The 26,351-nt window shown below is 48.9% G+C and overlaps 1 protein-coding gene across 6 annotated transcripts in view; it reads left to right on the top strand.

Annotated features, from left to right (window-relative positions):
- The first annotated feature begins 675 nt into the window (after window positions 1–675).
- The window catches only part of ACTN4 (actinin alpha 4), a 70,338-nt gene continuing 44,662 nt past the window's right edge, over window positions 676–26,351 (top strand). For 3 of the 6 annotated variants that reach the window (XM_019751377.3, XM_074314374.2, XM_074314378.2), the window contains exon 1: window positions 676–968. In XM_019751377.3, coding sequence (XP_019606936.1) covers window positions 807–968 — 162 coding nt within the window. In that variant the 5' untranslated portion in view covers window positions 676–806. The remainder of the gene's footprint in view (window positions 969–26,351) is intronic. The other 3 variants (XM_019751376.3, XM_019751375.3, XM_019751381.3) reach the window with 1 other exon arrangement.

The following is a 26,351-nucleotide window of genomic DNA, read 5'->3' as shown; positions in this document are numbered from 1 at the left end:
CACTTATCACGCTCAGCATTATATCCTCTGCGCCCAACAACAGTGTCTGCCATACAATATGTGCTCAGTGAATGTCAAATGAATGAAGATAGACAAGTCAAAAAAATCCTCTACTTTCCCAGGCAGCAAATATGTATTCCAGTTTACCTAATTCCGATATCCGTTTCGTGAATCCTTCGGGTCTTTGTTCAAATGTTCTCAGCTCATGCTTGATTTTTCTCAATTTATCTCCCTGGCATATACTATATACATCTTAAAATTTTGTTGTCTCCCTTCACTGGAGTGTAGTTCCAGGAAGGCAAGGATTTTTGTCTATCTTGTTTAATGCCAAAGCGTGAAACATGGTTTGGTACACAGTAGGCGTTTAATAAATATTTGTTGAATTTATGGTGCTGAATGGGACTACATTCCACGCCTGAGCAGGTTAAGGCCTGATGGCGAGACCCACCTTATGAATCATTCATCATCCTGGCCCCGCCCACACGCAGAGGACGCGCGCGCTCACGCGGGAGAGGGAGCGCGGCTCGTACACGAACCGAAGGAGCGGCGGGGGAAGTGGACTCTGCGCATGCGCCGAGCTCCCCGAGAGCCGGCTGTCTCAGAGCCTTTTTGGGTTGGAGGCGCGCGAACGAGGGAGGGCGGCGGCGGCGGCGCGGTGCGCAGGCGCGGCGAGTAGTGCGCAGGCGCGGGCGGAGGGCGGGCTGAAGCAGCTGAAGCGGCGGCGGCGTCGGCGGCGGCAGCTCGGGCAGAGGGGCGGGAGTTGAGGCGGGAGCAGACGGGCTGGTGGGCGAGCGAGAGGCGGCGGAATGGTGGACTACCACGCGGCGAACCAGTCGTACCAGTACGGCCCCAGCAGCGGGGGCAATGGCGCCGGCGGCGGGGGTAGCATGGGCGACTACATGGCCCAGGAGGACGACTGGGACCGGGACCTGCTGCTGGACCCGGCCTGGGAGAAGCAGCAGCGCAAGGTGCGCGGCCCGCGGGCCGGACGGGCTGGAGGGGGGCTTCCCAAGGGAGGCTGGGGGCTGGGAAGGGGGTTGGAAGTCCTGAAAGGGAATTGGAAGGTCTGTGATGGATGGGGGTCCTGAGAAGGAATTGGCGGGTCTGGGAAAGGGTTTGGAGTCCTGAAAAGGAATTCCAGAACTTGAACAAGGAATTGGGAGTCTGAAAAAATAATTGGCGGCTGAGTAGGGAATGTGGAAGTCTAAATAAAGGATTCGGGGATCCCGATGAAGGAATTGGAGGGTCTGGGCGGAGAATTGGGGGAACCGAGGAGATGATTGGAGAATGTAAAACGGAATTGGGGTCTGAGGAAGGACTGGGATGGGTTGGTATGCTGAGAGGAACGGGGGAGCCTGGAATTTGGGGGTCAGGACAGAATTAGGGTTCCGGGAAGTCTGAAGAGGAGCTGGGGGTTATTTGGAATACAGAAAGGTCTGAAGAGGATTGGAATTGTGGGAGCCTCAGGGTGGGGGAGTTCTAAAGGAGGTGAAGATTCTGGAAGTCTGAAATGAAGCAGGGCTAGTAAGGAAGGGATTGTGGAATCTGGAGGGTAGTGGGCGGACTAGGAGACTGGGAAGAGGAAAGGAGAGGGGCTGAGGAAAGAAGTGGGTGTGAAAGGACACGGGGCTCGGGGTGTGAGGATGGGTAGGGGTGCGGAGGAGGTCTGGGAGTAGGGAGCTGAAGGGAGAAGTCAGGGGCCTGTAAATAAGTTTTTGAAGGAGATGAGATTTATTTGGGATGCCCCGTTCTAACGGGAAGATGAGGAGGAATGAGAGGAATGGATGAGGGACGGAGAGGCTGAAGGGGGTACAGAGAGAATTTGGAGTGTTTTGAGGAGGCTTTCTGAAGAACCGATGGAAGGTTGAAAAAATACAGCAGAGGGTTGGAGGAGCCGCAGTGAAAAGTCTGGAAAAGGTGAAAATGGTGGGAGGGAATGGGAGCCGGAATGGCAGATAATGGGAGGGTGGTTTAGTTTAGGAAAATGAAAGTCTCGTTAGGAAGGGAGTGTGTGAGGGATAGACTGAGAAAGGTTGTTTTTAGTTTGTTTGTTTTGTGGGCGGTCCTGCTTCTGGAGACGCAGTCCCGCACTGGAAGTGGGTCTGTGTTGTGAAGGGAGAAAAAGTTGTTTGGGGAGGAAGAGGTGAGAGTGTCCAGGAAGAATTGTGTCTTGGGGGTTAGGAGGTGAAGGGCTTCTATAGCAGGATCTGTTTTCAGGGGGCACTGTGGGATGTGGAAGCAATTTAGGGGAGACCCACAGTAGTGGAAGGGAGATCAAAAGGAGCGGGAGGCCCAGAGACGGGGTCGTGTGTGTTCGGGAGGGGGAGCCCTGAGCTGATCTAAGAGGGTTTGAGTGTGTTTCCAGGAAGAGCTGAAGGAGTGTGTTGAGTGGGTATGTGTGGGAGACGGTCATTGAAAGGTGTATGCGAAGAGGGTGGGACGTCCTTGAAGTCAGGCATTTCGTGTTCTGGAGATCTGACTTTTCTTCCCAGATTGGTTACTCATCAGCTCTGTGGTCTTGGGCAGGATCCTGGAGCTCTCAGTGCCGTCTGTCATCTGTGATTCTACAAAAGTGGACGTGTGTGGTGTTGGGACTTTAGGAGCGTGGGCTTGGTGGAGCTTTTTCAGGAACACGGGGGCAGGCTCAAGGGATTGGAGCTGAGGAAAGAGAGTGGAGAGAGTGACTGGAAGCTTCTGGAGGGTGTGCGTTGGTGCTCTGGAGCCCAGTGCCAGCAGGCCAGTAAGGAGGGGAAAGTGGAAAGGAGCAGCTGTTCCAAGTTGTCCCTGGGGTGGGGCCTGGCATAACCTTGGGTAAATTACCAGCCTCTGCTTGAATTTCCTCATCAGTGGGGGGAGGCGGATTGGTGGTGGATTGGTGTGGAGTCCTTATCCGTTGCCCCACCCACCTCAGGGTGAGCAGGTTGAGATAATCTGACGTAAAAATGATTTCTGTGGGGACGGAGATGTATGTAGTCGGCAGTCTGAACAGTAATTTATTACCTGAGGCAGTGCCAGAGTTGCCAAGAGACATGGAAAGTTGGGAGGGGAACAGGGGGCCGTGGAGTTGTTTTGGAGAATGTCTGGGATCTGTCTTCTCCAGCTCCTGGTGCTTGAGCCCTTGTCTGCTTTTCCTCAGGTGGTAGGAGTGAGGGACCTCCCTTCTCCTCCCTTCCTGTCTTCTGCCGCTCCCCAAGTGACTCCTTTTGCCAGCTCATTTCCACTCCCTTCTGGGAGTCAGGGTGTGTGCTCCTCTGTGGTTAGTCTCCCTTGCACACAGGGTGAGGCTGGGGCACCATCCAGGCCCTGGGTGGCAACCAGGGCTCATCGGAATCCCAAAGTCTTGCTGCTGTGTTTCCTTCTTCCTCCTCCTTTCCTCAAGGACCAGGCAAGGTTGAGGGAAAGGGTGGCTCACAGCATGCCCTAATACCAGTGCTTTAAGGCCAAATTCCAGTATGTCCTGCTTTATACCTACTGTAGCAAATATTTGCATTTAAATGTTCTTTGGGGAAAAATATTGCTTCACTGCCGTGCACTTTCCTACTGTTATAAGGTAGGGATCCCTTATAAAATGGGGAAGGAGTAATGGAAAAAAATATATACACAAGTTTGTACTGTTCTCTCCCTTCTGAGAGGAACCCCCACCCTCACCCCCAAACAGGCTGGCTTCTACATTGCAGTGTTGCTTTAGTAAATGACAGATTGCTCTTCTTGCCTCTTCAAGGCTGAGCCACTGGGCATGGGGACAGTGACAGTCCTGTGAGTTTCCTGTGCATACTCACTCTAAAAATCTATATCTAGGACATCTGTAGGCTCTTAAAGCACGTGGAGTTGAATTCTTTTAGGAATTAACATGTTGCGTACGGCGGGGTTTAAAATCCCTCATACCCCTCTGTTCCGGCAGGTTTTTAAAAGAAACTACTTTAAAATGCACTCTTCTCTTTAAAGCGTAAATGCTTCTATGTCATTTATTATTTTTCTATAAATAATAGATTCTGCAAATAAATTATTCTATAAATTATTATTCTACAAATAATTCAATAAAGTATGCAAAGTAAAAAGAGTCAACAGTAAAAATGAGAATTCTCGTTATCCGTCCTTAACGCATGGCTCAGAAATAAAACAAAGATTCTTGTGATCCGTGCGCAACGTGTTAAGCAAGGGTTGGCCCAAGTGAGGGGGTGTGAAGCCTTTACTTTTCCTCTGACTTCTAGGGGCCTCTGTAACCAAAGCATTCCCTGATAAGTAGGTTATGCAACACTTCTGACATGGGGAGACCCCAAGTGTTCTCCTGGGGGTTAGGGGAAGGACAGGTCTGGATTTGGAGCAAGTTCTCAAGCAATTACAATTCTGGGCCACAGTTCCCTCTTCCCAGTGTCTGAAAGGGCCTTGGGTAGCCTCACCACCCCCTGCTCTCCTGGACAGCTGCTCTAGAACTTCTCATCGCAGCAAGAGGAAATGCCTCCTGATTGCTAAACTTGCCTGTTCATTGAAACATCACTACTCGCAGGGCCTCAGTGTTTTCGACTCTGACCTTTGGCTCCAGTATGTTAGGTGTGAGTTAATTATTTGAAACTTCTATGGTGTTTTGTTTTTCTCCAAGCAGGTTTTTTTTTTTTTTTTTTTTTTAAAGGCTGATGATGGAGGCCCCAAAGTAGCCATCTGTTATTTTGTTCCATTACTCTAATTGCTTGCTTCTTAGGATCTGGCTAAGACTAACAGGTCCTTAGCAGTTTTCCAAATTGAATAATGTACTTACAAAAGAACAAAACACAACAACTACCACCAAAGTCAATTGTCATCTAGAAATAAGACTAGTGAGGGGGGCAGGTATACTCTGCCCTCTTGGGAGAGGAGTGAGGGAAGCTATTCAGCCGCTATCACTCTATTTCCCTTCTCCCCAACGTGTTTTATAACGTAGCTTTCCTGGTTACTGCAGAAGAGGTGAGATGTGGGAGTAGAGCACCCCTTGTATTCACTCACACTCTTTCAGTTGGGAGCCGAAATCCGATTGGTGCCCTGGAGTGGTGCCTGCTGTCGGCGGCGTCCAGGCTGTGGGCCTGGGATTGCCCTCTGCCTTTTGAAACACCCTCCCTGGTTGCAGTGAGACCAGCAAGGAGGCTACTTTGGCAGCAGGGAGCTGACTCACTCTCCGGTTGGAACTGGTGCTAAATGGTTTCATTTACTAGCAGCTGATTGCCTGGCCTCAAGTGGGCGAGTGGGCTGCCGTGTGGGGAAAGTTTGGTGGAAGTGTTGGAGGAAAACAACCTAGGGAATGAGGGTGGTGTCTTAATATCCAGCTGCTGCTGGTGCCGTTAACCTCCTGAGACGTAGTCAGGGAGCCTTGCACTCTCAGAATGTCCTCTTCATCGGATGTCAGGGCAGCAGGGACAAGTCTGGCTTCCAGTTTTGAGCCTCTGGGTTGGGGAGTTCTGCCATCTAAGCATATACTCCAGTCATGGCAGACTTGAGCCAGACAGCGCCCATTTTCCGAGTTAACTGAGTGAGTGGTACAAGTTATCTGGCAGTGCTATTTAGCAGATGACTGCATTGAGAATGGAGCCAAAAAAGAATTGATTTGGGTAGGCTCAAGGAATTTCTGAGACTGTTGAGATGAACACTTTCGGCTTTTGCTGTATTGATTTATAGTGTGCTGGGACTTGTACAAGCCTTTGACCAGATCTAAGGGTTGTTCTTTAAAAAAAAACGATTCCCGCAATGCTTTTATTTTGGGAGTGAGGGGAGGTGGAGCAGGGAAGGGCAAAAATAATTAGCAAATGGCTGGCTTCAAGTTTTCTGAATAGCTAAACTGTCAACATGTTTATCTCTTCCCTGACATTTAGTATATTCTAGATCATTGTTTTCCCCAACTTTGTCCCTATTTCCTCCACTTAGCGATGTCCGTGTTCTCATCAATCACATTCAGTTCTCTTTCCTCAGTTTCCTTCCGCTGCCTTTATTTATGTATTTATTTTACAGAACAACAAAAGCACTCCTGTTACCTTCGGTCCTCCTTCCCCCCTTTTCTTTTTTCATGGAAATAGGAGGCAAGTGATAGCAAGTTGGTAATTCAATGGCAGTGGTAACTGAAACACTGACCTACTAAAAGGTAGGCGGAAGTTTCTACGTGGGCAGATGCAGATCCTGTCATCCATGGAGGTTTGAAAGAAGCCTTTATGTCATGGGTGGTTTGAGTCTCCTTTAGGATGAGTTTAAACTGAAACATCAAAGGGCAGTTATAAGGAAACTTAGTTTTACAGTGTTGGCAGTCTAGGCGCCAGAATTTGTTATAAAGTGTCTGAAAGTGGCACAGGTAACAACACTTGGCTTTTCTGGAAGGTTTATGAGTAACATTTTAGTTACTGTCCCAGGTATCAAGGAGCTTAAGGTTCAGTGAATCAAGAGAAACCGAATCATTTAAAATTCCAGCCTCTGTTCGAAGAGTGATCTTATTGGGGGTGGGTGGGGGAAGAAATTAACTGACTGGCTGGGAGTCTAGAGAAGGATCCCGCCTCCTCTAGAAAGTGAAATCTTTGCATACATTTAGCAGGCAAGAGCGTCCTGACCTCAGTGCTTGGAAAGTTCTGTCCAAGTAGTGGTGTCCCTGGGGTTACAAAAATCCCTGAGCTATTGGCCTTGGTGGTGTGCCTTTTTTGGTTGTGTTGTTCTTTCAAGTCCTCCCCCATCCCCTTTCCCTCATAAACAACAGATGCCTGAACTTGGAATGTCTGTGGAATGTCTTTAAAAGCTGGTTGGTGTAACTTGGTTGCCGAGGCCAGTGGTCTTTTTCTTAGATGTAGTTTATTGAAGTGTTATCTAAAAGTGAGTGGATCGAGCTTACTTGAGATTTGCTATTCACCACCTGTTTTTGTGCTGCCTCCTGCCTTCCTGGGATGAGCCTCATTCCTCCTCCCCCCACAAGAGTGAGAGACCATCCTGTGTTTCCGGAAGGGACAGTGGTTCCTGGTTAGAGCAGTCCCTCCGCCCTGGTCAGCAGACCTCTTAAACTTCAGTCATCTGTGATTTTCCATACCTACTTTTCCTTTTACATATGTAATAACTTTTCTTTAAGACAATTTGTCTTTTGTAACTTAAATTTTAAAGGAAATGTTATATGAGTATGGTAAACGGAAAACCCAGCTTCTCTGGCCATAAATGGAAGGAAACCTGGAAAATAAACAGGCTGAAAACAATAATGTTGCTGAATTCCAGCTACTCTGTTTCCCCAAAAATAAAACCGGGTCTTATATTAATTTTTGCTCCAAAAGACACATTAGGGTGTGTTTTCAGGAGATGTCTTATTTTTTCATGTACAACAATCTACATTTATTCAAATACAGTCATGTCATCTTTCTTCTGGAACATCGTCATAATGTACTAAATGCATCCGTCTGGCTGACAGTCTTAATGGGGGCTTATTTTCGGGGTGGGGCTTATTTTCGGGGAAACACGGTAGGTACTATTCCTGCTGAAGGCTCTGGGCCCGAGGCCTGATCCCTTTGTTAAAAAGGAGAGTGGCAGGTGTTGGTGAGGTGCTAAAGACCCACAGTACCAAGCAGAGACGTCCTCTTTGAAGTAATCAGAAGTTTTACTAGAGAATCAAAGGGAATAACCTTCTCACTCTGATTCAAGGTTTAGTGTAGGATGTGGATAAGCTTAAACCCTCCCATGTGTGCATGCCACACTTGGAGAAAACTTTATCTCGTGGATCTCGTTTGACCTGGGAAATACTCCAGGAATGACGGGGCAGAGTGATGTACTTGGAACCCATCTTGCTCGCCCAGCCCAGCATCCCACCACACTGCACTTGAATGTGTCGCTCATGATTGACTGACACTGGATTTATCTTTGCTTCCAAACGTTAGGATTTTTTGATTTTGGGTTTGTAGGAAATCATGGCCACATGGTAAATATAAGAACTATGGGCTTCATCATTTGCACCTCACACAGCTTTTTCTTTTTAAGACTCCAGCTTTCTTACACATCTACACTTCAAGTTTGGCTGCTCCCATGAATAAAGTACACTGCTACCCCATCTGGGTATTTGAATCCTGAATTCTGGAAGGAAAGCAGTGCCCTCCTGCGGAGTTAAGAAAGACTTATTTAAATGTTTTTCTTCCAAATATCAGAGCAGAACAGAGTCTTTGTCTTCCAGTGAAACCATCCACGTGGGGCAGAAATAGTTGGAAGTGGCAGTTTCTGCTCTGCAGAACGCAGTGAAGTCATCTTGGGAAATATCGTTGCCGGTGTTGAAACGATTGAATGGGATGCTAGAACACCAGCAATACAATAGCATTTGTGTCTTCAGCTTTGGGGAGGAATAAAGAAGACATTGTGGTTTGTTTTATGCTTTTTAAAGTCCCCCGCCAAAAGGTGTGGGGCTGAGTGATGTCTGTCACTGGCTTTCTAGTGGGTTTTTCTTTTCATCCCCCCCGCCCCCGACAGCTGTTGAGAGTGGGTAGAAGCCACAGTCTAGGTAGATGGGAGGCACTGCGGAAGGAAGGCAGGCAGTACGCCTTACTCCTTGTTCTCCACACGTAAAGGGAATACATTTGGTTTTTTAATCTTCAAAAAGCCCAAGGTAAAGTGTTTCCACATCTCACCTCCTGAGCAGTAATGACTCTGATTCCAGCTCTAAGAATGTCTTAATTAGCAGCCATCCAGCGTAGGGCACTACAGGAAGTAATATAGATGCGTTTCTTTTTTTTGTTTCAATACATGCTTCATTTTGATGGCTGAGAAGGCCAATTTGAGGTTAGGAGAAACATCACAGGAGGAAGCCTGAAAGTGATTCAACAACCAGCCACGCTGTGGAGGTTGCTTGAAGGGAGTGTCGTGCAGGGAACAGCCAACACGTTAGTGCCCTACTATCAGTCTAAATCTGGGGATGAGGAAAAGGTATTGAGTTGATATTGCCATGGAAACCTAGTTGCTTACTTACTGTTTTGGGGAGTGCCTCTGAGAACCAAAGGCAGTACTAATGGTGGAATGTTGGGCTACCGGGCAGAAATACAATGCTGCCAACTGGTCTCACAGGAAAATATGCTCATGCACGGCAGCCATGCTGGGTAGGGCGACCATGGGCCTCTGTTCCCTGCTGCAGGAATCAGCCAGTCTATTGGATCGATGAGGGCTGTATATTTGCACATGAGAGAGGGAGAAGAAAAAGGAGAGTACGCTTTGCGGCTGCGACGTGCGCTTTTCCTTTAGGCATTTAGAGTTGGAATCTCAGCTATGTGACTTCTTAATAGCAGGGCAAAATGTGCCTGCATCTTTTGCCTGCTTTCACAAACACTGGCAAAAAGAACTCAAATTTCCAGCAAATCCCAAGCGCATTTCATTCCATGATAACATTTCTTTTTTCAAATCCACATCCTTCCTACCCAACTCTGACAGTAAATAAACCTTTTCCCCATCACTTCTCTTCTTTAAGGAAATTAGTATTTTTATGTTAGACTCAGTGATGAAAATATTAAATGCTTTTACAAAGTCTTCTTTGGCTGTTGTTGGCATGGCTTGTGTGTGGAGGAGTCAGTTTTTTGTTTCGTTTTGTTTTTTAAATTTTATTAGGCTTGTATGATCTTCCAGTTTTGGCCTGTGAAATAAACTCAGTTTCAGAATTCAAAATGTCTGGTAGCAGCCAACTTGCTAGGCTGGTTCAAGGGCAGTCTGATGAATCAACTCTTCTTACAGGCTGTCTGTTAACCAGTCCTGGAAGATATCCAGACGGTAAACATCACCAGGGTTGTGAGGCAGTTATTATTTTATTTTATTTTATTTATTTATTTATTTATTTATTTATTTATTTATGGTCATTTGAGCTCTGTTGCCAAGTCTGGTAGGATCTGACTTTCTGTAAAACAGAACGGTCTGTATCAAGGTGTCTTTTTCAGAGCTGTCAGGCTTGTAGTCACCCAGCACTGTGTCTACTGGCGGGACCAGAGGGATCATCCGCCTAGACCAGCTGGGGGCGGGGTGCTTCATGACCATTTCGAGAAACTACCTTTCTCTTTCCTTTTGTAATTTTCATTAACTCACAAACTCAGGACAGCCCACAGAAGTCATTTCACTGAGGGCTCTGAACCGGTTTAGGGATGATTGGTTAATGGATCGAGGCCCAAAGCTGGGGAAGGTCAGGGAGTGGCGCTCAGCTCCTACCTGCTGCCCAGAAACATCCCAGAGATTCAAAGGGAGCAAGCTGTGTCCGTAAAAACAGATGAGTCTCAGCGCATTGAGTTCTCTTAGCAACTACCTTAGACTTGAGAAAGTTCTGGGCCTCTTTAATAAACAACCACAAAGCAGTCCTTGCCAAATACGGCCTGCTCCAGGGCCATAGGGTTAGCTTAGGAGACAACTTTCTTGCCTAAAAATAAATGCATGTTCCTATCGAACATTCCAAGCATAGTTTAAACATGAGACTTCTGAGTAGAAGTCAGGCTTTGTGGGTTCAGTTCTGTCAGTGTGGGCAGTTGAGGAGTTTGGGGGGAGCTTGCTCCCTGCTTTTGGGATTGGCCACTGGCCACCCAGGAAATCGGATGACCAAATGCAGACCATCTTCCATTTCATTTCTGTATGTTCTTGATCTACTCACAGGCTGATGGGGGAGACAGAGAGCAAGCATGTAAATAAAACAGTATTTTCAGATAGGATTATGTACTATGAATTAAATAGCAGTATATTACTCTGTGCTGGGCACTATTCTCAGTGTTTTACCTGGACTGACTTATGTAATCCTGTGAGGTAGGTGTTGTTACCTTTATAGGACAGGTGCAGAAATGAATTCTTGGAAGGTTAAGCCACTTGCCCAAGCGACAGTGGCAGGATTTGAACCAAGGTGTGGCTTTCAGGCCTGTGCTGTCACTTCAGCGCTACAGGCTAGTGATTGGGAATGGCCTGGGGAGAGGTCGGTAAGGGCAGGAGGGCAGTGCAGGTATTTTAGATTAAGGGGGAGATCTCCAAACATATGACATTTTAGCTGTTGCCTGTGGGGTGAGAAAGAGGGAGCCAGGAGAACACTAGGGGAAGGCTGATCCAAGCAGAGGCAGCAGAAGTGTGGAGGCTGTGACGAGCAGAAAGAAAGCCAGAGTGGTTCAGAGCAGCTCGTGGGGAAAAGATGGGCACAGTCAGATCTCTTAGAGCTTTGTTGTTGGAAATGGAAAGGGGGATGAGGCCTACAGTCTGCAAATTCAGTCCCTCTTAGACTCCAGCAACCTCATGCCTCCAGAACTCTATCACTGCAACCCTTTCCTCTCAGGCCCCCTGGACAGGCCCGACCAGAACTAACTTCTAAAGTGGAAACCCCAGGACTGTAGAACATTAAACCAAACAAAAGCTTCAATTATCTCTGTGATCATTGCTGCAGGAGACACCTGTGTTTGATTAAAGCCTTGGTAACTATTAAATCTGGAGTTTTACGGCACTGTGTACTCACATGGCTTTGTAGTGTCTCTCTTACAGAGCTTAACTTTTACCCATGAATAAATTCCAGCCCCCTTCAGTCCCATCAAGAGGCCGCTTGATTTACAAAGCATCTCTGGTGAAATGTTGTGTCTCCCTCTTTGAAGTGGGAAGCCAGGAAGCCTGTTTTTTTTTTTTTTTAAACTGGCTCTTCTCCTAGGTCCTTCCTTTCCCTAAATCCCTTGTCCCTTTACTCACTATATCCCCGTTGTTTCCTTTGGTCCGGGGAGCTGTAGGTAGGGTGGTTCTAGTTCAGAGACAGACAAGTGGACTGATTCACTCTGGGGCGTTCAGCTTTCCAGGCCCCACTGAAAGCCAATCCAAGAACACGGTAGATTTCGTTTGGCCCATGGCTCCCCATTTGAAGGCACGCCTTGTCAAACTAGTTATGTGGCTTTTGCTCAGGGAAGGAGGAACAGTGACAGAGCTTGGGACTATCAGTAGATGCGCCAGGAAACTAAGTTCAGGGATCACAAGTAGTGTCCATTGTGACCGTGGGCTGGGATTCTCTCTACCTTGCCCTTGATGCGATTTGGCAGCAGAAATCACCCCTGTCGCCAGAATAAAGGAGGGAATGAATATGAAGGTGTCCTATAGTGGCATGGCCAGCCCAGCGGCTTCAGCTGGAAAGAAGACGGCGAGGTTTCCATTCTCCTGGCAGCATACCCTTGTGAAGTTGTTAAATCTTTTAAGTAGCTGTATAGGAGGGGAGATAAGTGTGTTTTTATCCTTATTCCCTTAAATACAAAAATAAAACTTCCCCGTTATAAAACTGATTCAGAGTGGGAAGAAAGTATATGGCGAATGGAAAATGTGTCCGATTATATTGAGTCCTACCCCACGTTTGGGATACAGCTGTAAGTTTCCACGGTGGGTGGCTTATTATGCATTTATGCTGAGCTGAACCTGCTCCAAGCTGTTCCTGCAGATAGAAAAGTCTTTCTTGGGGGAGAAGCTGTCTCTTTCCAACACACTGTAAAGACTCGGAAGGCCTTTTGAAAGACTTCAGCAGCCGCCACTTGGGTAGCAGAATTAGGGGCTGCTGACCAAAGTGGGTCTGCATTTTATAGCCAACTAGCATCTTGTGTAACATGAGTTGGGGCTTCGTGGGCCCTGGAGTCCAGCACTCAGGTAGAAACATGACCGCCAGGGCCAGACGACAGCCCTTGCTGGGCCCCTCTGCAGAGCGGAGCTCCGCGCTGAGCCTTTGGGGGTATGAGAGAAACCGGAGCCCCGGCCCATGCTCTCAGGGAGCTCACCGTGTAGTTGGGGAGACAGCAAAGCCACAGGAGACCTCAGAAGGACACTAAGCGGCACACCGACAAGCTCACAGCACTGTAGCCGTGTCCCGGGAGAGGAAAGGGGTGAATAAGGGCAGGTGGGGTCAGTCATGGAAACTTTCATAAAGGAGGTGAGTGTGCAGGAGGGGTGGGCCTTTGCCCCAGCTGCGGGCAGGTTTCTGGGGGCAAGTGTCAGGGGGTCCCGCGCGTGCAATTGAACAGCTTTCCATAGCTGCCTCTGATGAGCAGTCCTACCAGTTCCTTCCCCTGATGAGCCTTGTCTTTGGGGAGTTTCACGTTTGAGGCACCATGTTGGTATTTCTTAGCCAGGCCTTGGAACCTCTGAATAGCAAGACCCCAGGTTCTGAATCCATATCCGTTCACATACCAATTGCTTTCACCACTATGGTGGGCGTGCCCAACCCCCTCCCCAGGTGGGAGTCTGCTCTGACTGAACCTTTTGAGGCATTTGCTTTGTTTGCTGGTGGTCCCTTCAGAAGAAGCACAGGCTTCAGAAAAAGGAACAGAGACTCCCTTCTTATGTCCAAGGGTCTCTCCAAGCCTTGTGCCTTATGACCCCTCTCGTGTGTGACGCGGCCACCGTCTGCCAGTCCAAAGACCACTCAAAGCTGGGACCGGCACTTCTGTGTTGAGATCACGGAAGTGAACACGGCTGCCTCCCGACAGGCTGGCTGGTTTGCTGTGCCCCCGTTAACATGCCATCCCTGGAATGAGGGTAGCCTAGAAGTGTTCTGCCTTGACAGTTTATTCTTGCCTGCCAAGCTCAGCTTCCAGGTGCTACTCTTTTTTCTAAATAAATGCCTTAGAGCTGGCTTATAGAACTTAGAGTTCCCATCCCAGGAAATACCCCAGTGTGTTTTTTTAAAAATTAAAAAAAAATAAAAAACCTCATTCATATGCTCATGGCCAAATGTGTGACTCAAATACTGCATCGCCCTTGATATGCTTTCCCAAAATTGACATACTTGAGTTGCACTCCGGCCCTGCTGTGAGATAAGGTCGGGGTGCTGGCCCATGTTTCTTTCTTTGTGTGGTTTCAGGTTGTTTTTTTTTCTCCCATAAATGATGCTTGAGAGCCGTGACATAGCTGAGGTCATGCAAATAAAGTAGTGGCTGAAATCGTCCAGTAGAACTTGGCCTCCATCTCTTAGGCTGCCTGGGACCAGTAGGTTTGCCATGGGAGGATTTGGAGGGGATGACGAGGGTGGCAGGTGTCTCCTGGAATGAACCAGTCTCTGTAGCTTGGGCGCTGGAGCTTAGGGAGAGAGCTGCAGGATATCAGCACAGCCCGTTTCCAGTTTGTTGTGCCTTTCAGGCAGGGTCTGCCTGACAATCCCTAAAAGGTGCCTCTGTTTGCCCTTTTGAAAGGCAGAGGTGTTAGGGGAGGAGAGCACCTGGGGCTCACTAGTATGTAGTTGGGGAATGCATTGCCCTACCCACATTCTGGGAAGGTTTCTGGGGGAGAGACTGCAGAATATTCAGGGTCAGAAAGCTTCTTGCATGAACCATGCACTGGGAGGAGACGCCTGCTCAGCCAGTGGGATAGCCGATAGCACCCAGCCTACCCACCAGACGATAGCAGTCGGCTCAGGTGTCACTGGGATTCAGGCTGTCTCCTGGCCCAAGCAGCTGCAACCTGGGGTGGGGGCGGGGCTGTTGAGAGCTCTGAAGCTCCTGTGAAGGGTGCTTCTGGTGACAGAACTGGGAGGTAATGAAAGGTGAGGTGTGGGAAGAGGGCCTGGGTCAGAGCCCAGCCTTTAGGAGACAGACCTGGGCTCCACACCCTGGTTGAAAAGGGCCATCATCCTACCTCACAGGATGATTCTAGGATTAAATGAGATAAATAGTATGTGTGAAGCGTTGACACAGTGACTGGCAGATTGTCAGTGCTCAGTAAATGGAGCTTCTCCAAAGTATTTCCGCAGCTCACCATCCTACGGCCAGGTGGAGTCTGCTGCTTGAGCCGCCTCTTTAAAGGGAGTTGAAAGGGCCAACTGAAATACTCAGCTCAGTGGAAAGCCAAACCGTATACCCCCTTTCCTGAAGTCCTCCCTCAGGGAGCTCCCAACTCGAAACCCAGCCAGCAACCTCAAAGCAGCAGCCTCTGTCAAGTGGCAGCTGGCACTAGAGCTGCAAGTGACATAATGCAGCCCTCTCCCTGGCCTCTGGGCCCACCTGGGCCTCATTACTTGGGAGGTGGCTTATCATTTCAGGGTGGCAAGCCCAGAACAGTTTTGTGTCTGGATGAGCCATAGGCAGTGCCAGCAAGGCTCTTTCATGAGAACTCAGCTTGTTATTAAGTTTGGGATGAGCTAAGGGCTCATTCCCGGGGTCTCCTGCTTCCCCAAAGCAAGAACAAACAAACAAACAAACAAAAACTACTGACTCAAGTTAGAAACAACCCACCGCCTTGAGTCAGGCCGCCTTCTCTCAACTGGTAATGATGTGGAAACAGGAAGAGTTTCCCAGTGATAACCCCCAAAATAACTGCCTCAAAATGCTGTCACGAGGGACCTAGAGGTGTGCAGGAGCCTGTGCCCAGCTGCTGACCCGGAACCAGGAACCTCTAGAGGGTTTAGCGGAGCCATGGCCCTTCCAGGCCTCCTTCCCCACTGTTTCTCACAGCCTGCTGCTCCAGCCTCTTCCGCCTTCCTCCTGCCCCCTCCCCTTCCCAAGGTCACTTCCTGATGCCATTCTTCATCTTAGCCTCTATCCCCCCAAAAGCAATCAAATCCACAACCTAATAAGGCAAAAGAATGAGGAGAATGTCCGCCTCCCAGCCTCTCCCCTAACAGGGCGCAGACCCGAAGCAAATTTGGAAAATGTTACAAGGGAGTGACAACTGACTGGTGTTGAGGGGCTGGGGGTGGCCCATTGTTGGCAGTAGGCTGGGCCCTGCGGGAGGGCCACCCGAGTTGTGCTTTCCAAACCCCTCTCACACAGAAAAGTGCATGGAAAATAACAGCTCGAGTCAGCTGCATGTCCAGTTGGGAGTCGCACGCCAGGAGAACTGCGTACACCCGTGAAGAGTCCACGTGGGAGTCTGCTGGAGAGAGCGCACTTCCTCGCCACTGGGACTCGCAAATCCAAACACATTCTGCCTCTGAGACGAGCAGTTTTCTTCCCCTTGATTGTGCCAGGGTTAAATTAGCCCTGGCGTTAATTAAAACTTGTCGACACTTAGAGTGGGGCCCCCAGAAACCTGTCACCCCTCCTACATCATTATCCCAGGCAAGTCAGCCTCCCCAGTGCACAGTTTCCACTTGGGAGAAGGAGGAACAAGCCCCTTTCAGCCGGGAGCCCGGCGGGGTGGGGGGTAGGGGGGTGGGGTGGGGGGTGCTGACTGTCCAGACCCGCTTCGTTTTGGAAGGTCAAGCTTAGTCATTAACCTAAACTCTTCAGGGAGGGGGCGAAGGAGAAGGAGCCATCTAAGGATGGACCAGGTCTTTCAAATTGCTAATTATCAGCAGGCATGAGGTCATCCGTAAATATATCTAATTCTTTAGCTGTAATTAAGGTGCTCGTTAAAAGAGCAGGGAAGTTTTGTTTTTTTAAAAGGAAAAAGCACAAAAAGTCTTTGTTTCGACTTGACAGGATGGCTCAGAGCAGGGGAGGACTCAAGGCACAGGACTGACTAGCTTCCTGCCTTAAGAGCCTTTACAGGAAATTCACTGCAAACAATATTGGTGACCCTGCCAAAGAGGCAAACCTGGGGTGATGTCATTGTTCAAAGCTGTCACTGCCAAGCATGGCCTTGGGGGAGAAGGGTTGGTGGGATTGAAACAGGAGTTTGTGAGAGAGAGAGAGAGAGAGAGAGAGAGAGAGAGAGAGAGAGAGAGAGAGAGAGGAATAGTCTTGAGAAGAGGCAAGTCAATTGAAAAGCTGGGCAGGAGAGAAATCACAAGTATGGGGGGGTCATCTTTGAAGTACTTAGCTAGGTTCAACTTTCCTTGTTTTTCCAAGTTTAAAAAAATTCTTACTATTTTTGCTCCTCAAAATGCTGCTGCTTTTTCAGAGACAGCCTTTTTGAGCCATTTCCCATTTAGTGCTTTCTTGGGTAACTGGCAGTTACAGTCTGGGACCTGTGGCCCACAGGGCAGGGTGCTAAGTTGGGCACTAGGTAAATGCCACTGCTCTGAGAATGAGAGGCTCCATCCTTAAGAAGTGTGGAAACTGAGACACGGGACGAGGTTAATGTATCTGTTTCTTCCACAAAAAACATTTTGGAAAATACCCAGTGCCAGCGAGTTGGCATCTGTAAGTTGTTCGTCTTCCCCTGTGCCTCCAGGAACCGTCTGGAGCATCTTTGAAAAAAGGACAAACTTTGCATCTTGTCATTTTTCTTCTGGCTGGAAGTCTAACCTAGAGGCATAAACACAGTCTTAAAATGAAAGCAACAAAAATAAACTCGAGCCAGCCCTTCGTGAAGACATTAATGCAAAATATGCAAGTTGGCTTACTATTTATATGGCAGAAGGCAGTCATAAGAAGATCCAGGCCTGGTTAAGGAGAGTTATGTCTTTTGAGGTGCCTGTTCCTTAGAATTCCAAATAAACCATGGGTAATTTACTCAGATGGGGTTATAATGCGGTGTCTCATTTCATGCTTTTGCAAAGTCCAGTTTCTTGATGAAACCTCTGAATTGCTAATGCAGGATCAGGATACAGTTGAGAGTGCCCCTTACACCCTCCTCTCCTTAAAAAACATCCTAATAGCTTTAGAAGGAAGTTTGAGGATTAAATAGGAGAGCCATGTAAGTTTTCTGTGGTTCACATCCTGTGATGTGTTAGTATTCTCCCCCGCCCCACCTCCCTCTGCTTTCAGCTGACATTTACTGTTAGGCTTGGAGATACAGCGAGAAAGAAAGCCACTCTAGCTGTTATCTTCTTAGCAGTTACATTCTGGAGGGGAGAATGGACAATGAATGAAGTGATGGAAGCGAACCTAATATTAGGGTGACGTGTAGATGTGAATATGGTCTTTGGTTTACTGCTTACAGTCTAACTGAAATAGGCCCACTGACATTGCTGTTCTGTGTTTGGAAAGGATCTTTCCAACATGCTGTATGTGTCTAGGAGCCCAGGTGTTCAGCGCTACCTCTCTTATAAATCGACTTTCAGATGAGTCCTGAGCGGGTGGTTCTTGGTGTGTGGTTTCGTATGCCCCCCAGGGCTGAGGAGTCATTTTGGGATTCAGCTTTTCCTGAAGCTGTCCTGGCTTGGGATGTGTTTCTGGAAAGAGGTAACAGATCTAGGCAAGAAGGATGCATCTCCTGGCCAAGGACACCAGACTTGACAGGTGTCCCCCATCAGTGGCATCTAGAATTTCTATGTGGGAAAAATTTAGGTGGCCCAATCTGCTCTCAAATGGATGGGTAGAGGACTAGTCTAGAAGCTGCAAGCTTGCTATTTTTACTTAGATTGCGTAGGTCTTTGAGGCAGCTGGGGAGGAGCTGGTGGAGATCATGGTTGGGGGCGGGGAGGAGTGGCAAAAGCCACAGCCATTACTTAGAAAGATGGTTGCCCTTGGATTCCGCTAGCTGCTGCTTGATTCCAGAGCTGCTTTGTGCACTTGGAGCCACGTTTTTGAGGTTACCTGCCAGGAAGCTGAGTCCTGTGTGGCCTCAGGAAGTTGGTGAGGTTAGCACCGCTTTTTGATGGGCTGGTAACAGTACCAGGGCTACCTCATAGTCGTATCCCTGGGATTTTGTTTTTGGTGACACTTTGGAAATCGCCTCTTTGAATGCTGGCTCATCTGCTCATTAAATAGCTTGAAGCAGGAGTCGAGGGAAGGAGGGAGAGGCAGTTGCAGCCCAGCCCAAAATCTCTAGGCTTGGTCCTCAATGTATGGAAACTTTAGTGCTTTTCTGATCTTTAGTAGCAATAGCTGTTCACTCTTAGCACCAATTGAAAAGTGTTGGCAGTTGAAGGGGGTCGTCCTTCAGGACCCTGCAGAGCCAGTATATCTGGTGTTTCTAACATTTTCCTGACCATGCTTTTCTCCTCCATTTGCCACATCTCAGCCTCCCAGTCCCACTGCTTAGATAGGGTGCCTAGAAAGAATGTCTTCTAGCCCCCCAGGAAATTTGGTGTTTCTACTCAGGGGAGTTGGAGACCACGTAACACCCTCCACTCCCACCCAGGATTTCAGGCCGTCTGGGAGCGGAGGAGCGTGGGGGGATGCACGTCAGAGGAGGCTGGAAGCTGCGCCGAGGCATCTCTGCCCTCAGTCCCCTTTCAGGGGTAGTGAGCCGGGTTGGGTGGCTCCATCTCGCCCTGTAGCTTGTCACTCTAAGTGGGTGGTCCTGTCATCTGGGCCATTGTGAGGGGCACAGGTATGAGTGCTCCTGGTTTCCTTCTGGAGCTGAGGGACTATTGTCCTGGATTATCACAGGGCAGGTGACAAAAACCAGTGAGGTAGCCTGGGTGGGGATGGGGCAGCCGCTACTCAGCCTCAGCTGATTGTGGCCAGGTGGGGATGAGGGCCTGGGATTTCATTTTCTAAGAATTGGGAAACCCAGAGTTTTATGGGGCAATTCAGCTTAAAAACAAAAAAACCTGAAAAAAAAAACACCTGTAGGCTTCTCAAACTGGGGCCTATTTGGCCCCCAAAGCTACCCATTTGTGACCTTTGACTTCAGACATTTGCATGGTTTTCATCTTGTCTCAGCCTCTCCTTTAGTTCCTTTTCCCTCTTGACTGGATTGCTGCTGCTTAAGCCTCTTAATGGGAAGAGAAAATCCATATTCTTTTGCTTCTTGGTGACAACGCTGATAAAAGGTGGTTGAAATGAATGGCAGTGGAAAGGGGGTTGCCTTATCTGTTTTTCCACCTCTGAAATCCTTCCTTTTCCCCATTACTATAGCTAATTAACAGTTAGCGCCTCAAAATTCCTCTCACCATATGCATACTTTTAGGGTCTGGCTCCATGTTTCTGTGAACAAAAATAGTGGAAGGTTTTTTTGTTTTTGTTTTAGGAGGCTAGATGACGCAAAGGCAGCTGTGCTGCACACACAATACCCTGGTGAACAATGCCAACCTTCCACATTAACTGCCAGTGCACAGTTTGCCCCCGAGTGGAAGATGTACAGAAATACTCATTTAGGATCGATCACTTCAGTTTGACTCTGGGAGATATGGGCAATCCAGGTTTTGTGCAAGAGATCAAGTCTAAGACCTGTGGAGATAGAAAAGCCAGAACACAGCACCAATTACTGATGAAAGAGTTGATGGATTTCAGAAAAACAGACTATACTAGGTGTGCAATAAATTTGTTGATTTTGGGGGGGGGAAATTGACTCTCACCCCTGAAAAATTCATATAGTGTTTGTTTGTTTTTCTGATCTCCAATTGAGTCCGCTGTTATGGGATTAATGGCCCCACAGAAATGAATCCTTATCAGACTTTGCATTTGGAGCTGTCTGTCTGGGGAAAGCCAGGAAACTCTATAAAGGCATCGCCCTCAACTTTAACTTTTTTGGGCTCTGTCGCCTCTGCACTGGTTTGAGTATTTCCTGGCCCGATTGTTTTCTCAAGCTGGCCTTGAATCCTTAGATGTTATTTGTGTGCCTAGAAATAGCTGGAGGAAAAATGGTTGTAATGCTTTGCATTGCTCACTGCCTCTCTGTGGATGGAAACTCTGCAAGGGAAAGGGCTTTCCACCCAGAAAAGCAGCTGGGCGGAGGAGACTTCATTGGATGAGACTTTATTGCCTGCTGGCCTATCCCATTATGCCAGCAGGGCTGTCACTTTGCCACAGTAATTAGGATGAGAAAGTTTTCTGACTCTCCACAGATTGGCAGCCCGCGGTTCATTAGGGTAGAGACCAGAACGGTGGGAGTTCTCATAAGTGAGAACTGCCAGCCATATGGGCCACACAGGGGTGTTAGTTACATGAGGTTCTATTTTTTGCTCTGTGTCCCTTTTGATGGATTTGGAATAAATGGAGGAGGAAGAAAATGAATTATGGAGGGGAAGGGAGAGGTAGAGCAACATATCAATAAGGAGGAGAAACCCTCTCACCATTGTTTAATAATTGATCCCAGTGTGATTGACAGAGAAGATGGGGTCCCCAGCCGTAGTGCATTTATTGAGCATTTATCCAGTACATGCCATAAACAAGGTACCAGGTAAAGAGATGTGAATGAAATCGTTTTTCCTGTCCTCATGGAGCTTACAACCCAGTGGGGAAGAGAGGCATTAAACAGCAGCAACGACAAAAACACCAAGTATGTAGTGTTCCAAATTGTGATCATTGTTGTAAAGGAAAAGAGCAGAGCCCTTTACGGGGGTAGAGTAGGGAACTTGCCACAGATTGGGCAAGAGCCATTAAGGCAGCGCTTTCTGAGATGGCGACAGTGAAATGAGACCTGGAGGGTGCGCCGGAGCCAGCCTAGAAGAGTGTCCCAGGCAGGAGACCTGAGGAGCGTGGGAGGAGAGAAATAGCAGTGGGAGCCCAGTGGGGAGGGCGGTGTGAGATGAGGGCAAAGATGACTGCAGCCAGACGTGCTTCTAGTGAGGAGTGTGGATTTTATTCTAAAGGCAACAAGAAAGCATGGCTTCCACAAATACTTATTTTATGCCAGTCACTGTTTTAGGCACTGGGTGTACATACAGCTGTGAAGAAAACGAACTGAACCATCCTTGCCCTTATGAGGGCTCCAAGTCGAGTGAAACGACGTGGAAGCGTGTCCTTTTTTAAATGACAGGACAGGTCCCATGACAGTTCATAAAGCGTATAGCACTTTTCTGTTCCTTCAGCTTATCTTCACATCAGCCTTGTGTTTTTATCCCCACCTTACATGGTGAGGAAACAGATTCAGAGAGGTTATGTGACTTGCCCAAGGTCACTCAGCCAATAGACGACAGAACCAAGACTCAAACTGTACTCTTCTCCTTTTAGGTTCTCTCTCCCATGTCAGGCATGAGCGATTGATTTTCTTCTCTCTAACTTCACATCCCCTATAGTATTAAGATTCAAGAGCTCTCGGCGATCCTTGGCCTTCCGGCATGGGAGAGCATCACGCACTCTGATTTGGGTCCTGGAGGATGAGGTGTGGTGAGAAGACAGAGGTGGTGTGTCCGTGCTTCAGTAGCCTACTCAGGCCAGCCCAGGGGCATTTCACCTTCCCTCAGCAGCTCAGATTAGAGGCAAACATTTGACTGAGCGACACCTCGGGGGAACCTGTCTAAATGGTAGGGGCGTTGGAGAGCTGACTTGGCTCTCTGGGTTCAGTCTGCCTATATATGGCTTCGTCTCAAGGAACAGGTGATGGCAGTGGGAGTTGTTTTCTTTGTTGCTGGTGGGAGGTGCCCAGCTGCATTCCTTTGTAGACAAGCACAAACTAGATATTTTTGAAATTGAAGGTCTGAAACCAGCCAAAGAATGAATCCCAGTCTGAAAAGCATGTGGTGAGAGGACAGCTAACCTGGCTTGGGTGTTGCCTTCTTGACTTTGTTGCTTTTTAATAAGCCTAGAAATCTCTCTCAAGAGGGAGGATCTTTGTGAAAGTCTCAAGCGTGTTCGTTGTGGCTGACAGCGGAGGCCTGCAGTTGTTGGAAGGGCTCACGTCGTCTTGCTATCGTGTGCACTTTGGCTGATGAGGTGCTAGGCCGAGGTTCCAGCTGCTACCAGAGGGTTTCCTGACGAAAGGTCAACTGGATGGGCCCAGCTCTTTCTCACCCAGCCGAGATGCCTCGTAGCAGAGAGAGAGCAGGCCCGAGGTGCACGGCTGGGCCAAGCAGAGGCTGCAGCTAGGCCCCTGCATGTGTTCTCGGGCTTTCTCCTGTGTTGGAGGCTGTAGACTTTGCATCTCGTGAACACAGGACATGGAGCCAGAGGCTCAGGCGTTGATCCTGGTCTAGTACTTGCTGCCCGAGGGACCTTGGGTAACGAAGCCTCGGTTTCCTCATCTACAAAACAGGGCCAGTAACGTAGCTCCGTCAGGGTTGTCAGGACTCAGCGAGGTGATGGCGTGGACTTGTCTGGCACCTGGTAGAGATCAGTAAATGGTGGCCGTTTTCATTATTGTTCTGCCTGCTGAGGTGGGTTTTGCGATGGAGGCTTAACGAGGTCTCCTCTGGTGGGATCTGGAGTCTCAGTAGGAGTGAGTAGTTGGGGGAGTGAGGATCGTGGACCCTTTCTTCAACCGGGAAACTATAGCCAAAGAACTAAGGAATCAGAGCTGTCTTATGTAAATTTGAAGCCAGCTGCTCTTTGAATATTGGCGCTGAGTTCTAGCAAGTTCAACCTCTAGATATGTGTGCATTAAGCATTTAAAGGGTCCTGTTAGCAGGATTCTTAGAAAGAGGCAGCAATCTCTCGCTCATCCTGGTTATCTCAGACACAGCGTGATGGATGGAGCCCCTGTGGTTTGGGGACAGACTCTGGGCGAGACAGCTAAGCCAGGACAGGCCGAGTGCCTTGTTCAGCGTGTCCTGTGAGCCTTTGGTCTGGAGACTTTGCTGTGAGAGGCCAGTGGGCCCCGTCGTGCCTCTGAGGAGGCCGGAGGAGATATTATGTGTCCTGCAGAACGCCGCATGTGCCCTTCCTCTGGGAAGCCTTCCACCCACGCAGGGCCTCTGGGGCCGGATGTGGAAGGTAAACAGGCAGCCCTTCTGTTCTTTACCACAGACAGGCCCGGAAAGGCCCGAGTTGCAGCTTTTCATCTCAGGAAGCCCTGAGGTCCCCCTGCTCTCCTGAAGCAGCCTCATTGTCCCTTTGCAGGAGTGTAACCCAGGTGCTCCCGCTCTGTGGCCCAGGCTGTGATGCTCACGTTTGACCCCCTCCAATCCATTCTCCACATGGAGCTAGATAGCGCCCTGCTTAAAATCCTGATTGGGCTTCCTTGCCCTCAGGATCAAGTCTGGAAGTCCACCGGCCCCTCCAAGATCTGTTCTCTCTAGCCTCCTTTTCCCCTTCCGTTGTATCACTGTACTCCAGGCATACCAGCTGCCTCCTGGCTCCATACTCTCTCCTACCTGTGGAACCCTCTTTCCCTTCCAAATCACCACCCAGTTCCTCATACTTGAGTTCTGAGTTTATACTCCTATTTGTAGGGAAGTGGGGCCTGACGCCTCCCACCGGCCTTGGTGCCTTTCCTCTCTTAGGGGCAGGCCTCTAACCTCCACTTCTTTTACCTCTAACCATCCTTTGCTCTCTCCACCCCCCTCAGGAGACTGTGAGGGCCATGAGAGCAGAGACTGAATCTGTTTCTTCAGTTGCTGTGTCCCTAGCATGTGGGACCATGTCTGGCAAATATAGGTGCTCAGTAAATATTTATTGAACGAGTGGGTCAGTAGCCAGCCAGTCAGGCAGATAGAATGGCCCTGCCGCCCATCTGTCCAGTCATGTATTTGAGTGCCTCTGCTTGGTGTTAGGGACAGAGATTGGTCACTGAGGGCACTGTCACTTTCCAGGCCCAGGTCACTCTGCAGGCCAGTTGAGTCCCATTGAAGAGCTGGCCCTTTGCTGAGCTCTGTGTTCTGGAAGGTCGTAAGAAGTACTCCCCGGAGACACTTCGAGGCAGTTCTGTATCGGTACCTGCCGGTTATGAGGCACAAATAGGATGCTTTTCAAGTGGGGGAAAACAGGGAGATGAGATATCACTGTCACCTGACGAGGTGCGAGAATCATTGTGAGAACAGAATTCATCCTATTTTGGGTAAATATAGACTAAGCTAGGTGTCCACGCGTTATGTGCTGGGCACAGGTCTAGGCACAGGGACGCGGTGGTGACTGAGCTGAGAAGGCCCCTGCCCTCAGAATGCTACATGTGGCTAAATGCAGGGAGGCCTTCTTTTTTTTCTTTTTTTCCCCTTTTTTTTAACCTTTCCTTTTTATACAGAAATTGCTACCTGTAGGTCGAATGAACTTATATGGTAAGAGACAATAAAGTGTTTTGTTTCTAGGGATAGCTAAAATCATAAAAACAGCCCTATGGTTTAGCTGGCTGGCTGCCTTCCTGAAACCCCGCTTGCCGGTGTGCTGAGGTCTGGGGCAGCCCACTCGTCTCCCTGTCCTGCGCTGAGCCCGGAGACCTGCAATACAGGAAAGGAAGTGCAGTCAGGGCTGTCTTTGGTGGCCATTGTTATTTATGGGGCATTGGCAGAGAAGTCAGTACTGTGGAAAATCTAGAGAAAGATAGAGGCTGCACGGTGTGGTTGGGCAGAATTCGATAGCTCCTCGGCAATCTCCAGGCCATGGGACCCAGAACGACACGGCCGCCCCATCTCTGCTGTCGGGCTTGGCCTTGGGCTTTGTCTGCCATGTCCCTCCACACCTTCACTGTCAGCATGAGCAGTGCCGGGGAATCAGCCACTCTGTGTTCCCGGGCCCTGCCCCTGGGACCTTCTCTGTTTGGGAGACAAAACCTGAGACTGTTTCTCCTTTTAAATGCAACTTTGTTCTGCAGGAGAGGAGAAAAGCAAGAAAAGAGATGGCCTGTTCATTTGACGATAGTAAGGTGTGCTCTGATATGCCTTTGAAAAGGGCCCGGTTGCCTCAGCAGCCTTTGCTGGATAATGAGAGGAGGGGAACACAGGGAACTTAGTGGGAAACTGAAGCCGGAGAGGGGGTGGGAGCAGTCAGCTCTGCGTCTCTGGGAGGAACATAGAATGGGGCTGGATGGCCCACAAGCTGGGTTCTGCCCTGGGAAAAAGAAACGTGCTTGGATATTGTCCTTGCTGCTCAGTGATTCCATTTCCTCACTTCCCGCTTACTTCTCAGCCCCCACAGCTCCCCTGAGTCCGCTCTCAAAGATCTCCAGAGACTTCCATCCCTGAGGCTGTGCACAGCACTGCCTACTCAGGAGTATGGGGCACCTCCTCTGTATCAGGTGCCGTATTAGGTGTTGGGGATACAGGTGGGTGGTCCCTGCCATCTCAGCCTCTCTGCAATGCATGATCCTCCCCGCACCTCACACACACACACACACACACACACACACACACACACGTGCAAAAGTAGAGAGAATCTTTATGTAGCAATCACCCGGCATCAGCAATTACCAACATTTTGCCAAACTTGTTTCATCAGCTTCTCCCAACACACTCCCCCCTCAGACTATTTTAAAGACAACCCCAGACATCACACGTAAATGCTTCAGTATGTTTCTCTAATAGATGTGGATGTATATGGTTTTTATATAACCACACACTGTGACGCTCGATGCGTCTGACCATGTCTTCAGAAAAAACCCTGACCGCCTTCCTTGCCATCACCCCTCTGCTTCTCCCGTTCTTTCTTCTCATCCCTTTCTCTGAATTCTTCCCCCCCTCCCCGCCTCTTAAATTTGGGCATGTCACAACGTCCTTTCCCTGGAGGATTGTATCTGCCCACCTTCCCCTGGCCGCCTCACAGCTCTGTGGATGACTCCCGTGCGTCTAGTCCTGACACACTTACCGTTCTCTGTCACTCTCTAGAGCAGTGGCTTACTAACAAGTCTCTGTCGCCTTATTAGACTGGCAGGTCCTTCGTGGAGGAAGCTTGTCTTGTTTCTCCCTGTATCCCCAGTACCAGCAGCATGTTTACCTATAGGAGAAGCTCAGGCATGTTTACATGAGTGACTGAAGGAAGGCACGTGTGAGCAGGGGCCCT

This window comes from Rhinolophus sinicus, chromosome 8 (genome assembly GCF_057876585.1).
Source record: "Rhinolophus sinicus isolate RSI-liver-muscle chromosome 8, RSI-T2T, whole genome shotgun sequence".
Lineage (NCBI taxonomy): Eukaryota > Metazoa > Chordata > Mammalia > Chiroptera > Rhinolophidae > Rhinolophus > Rhinolophus sinicus.
The sequence above is the reverse complement of the archived record's forward strand: the minus strand, read 5'-3'. Positions and strand labels throughout refer to the sequence as shown.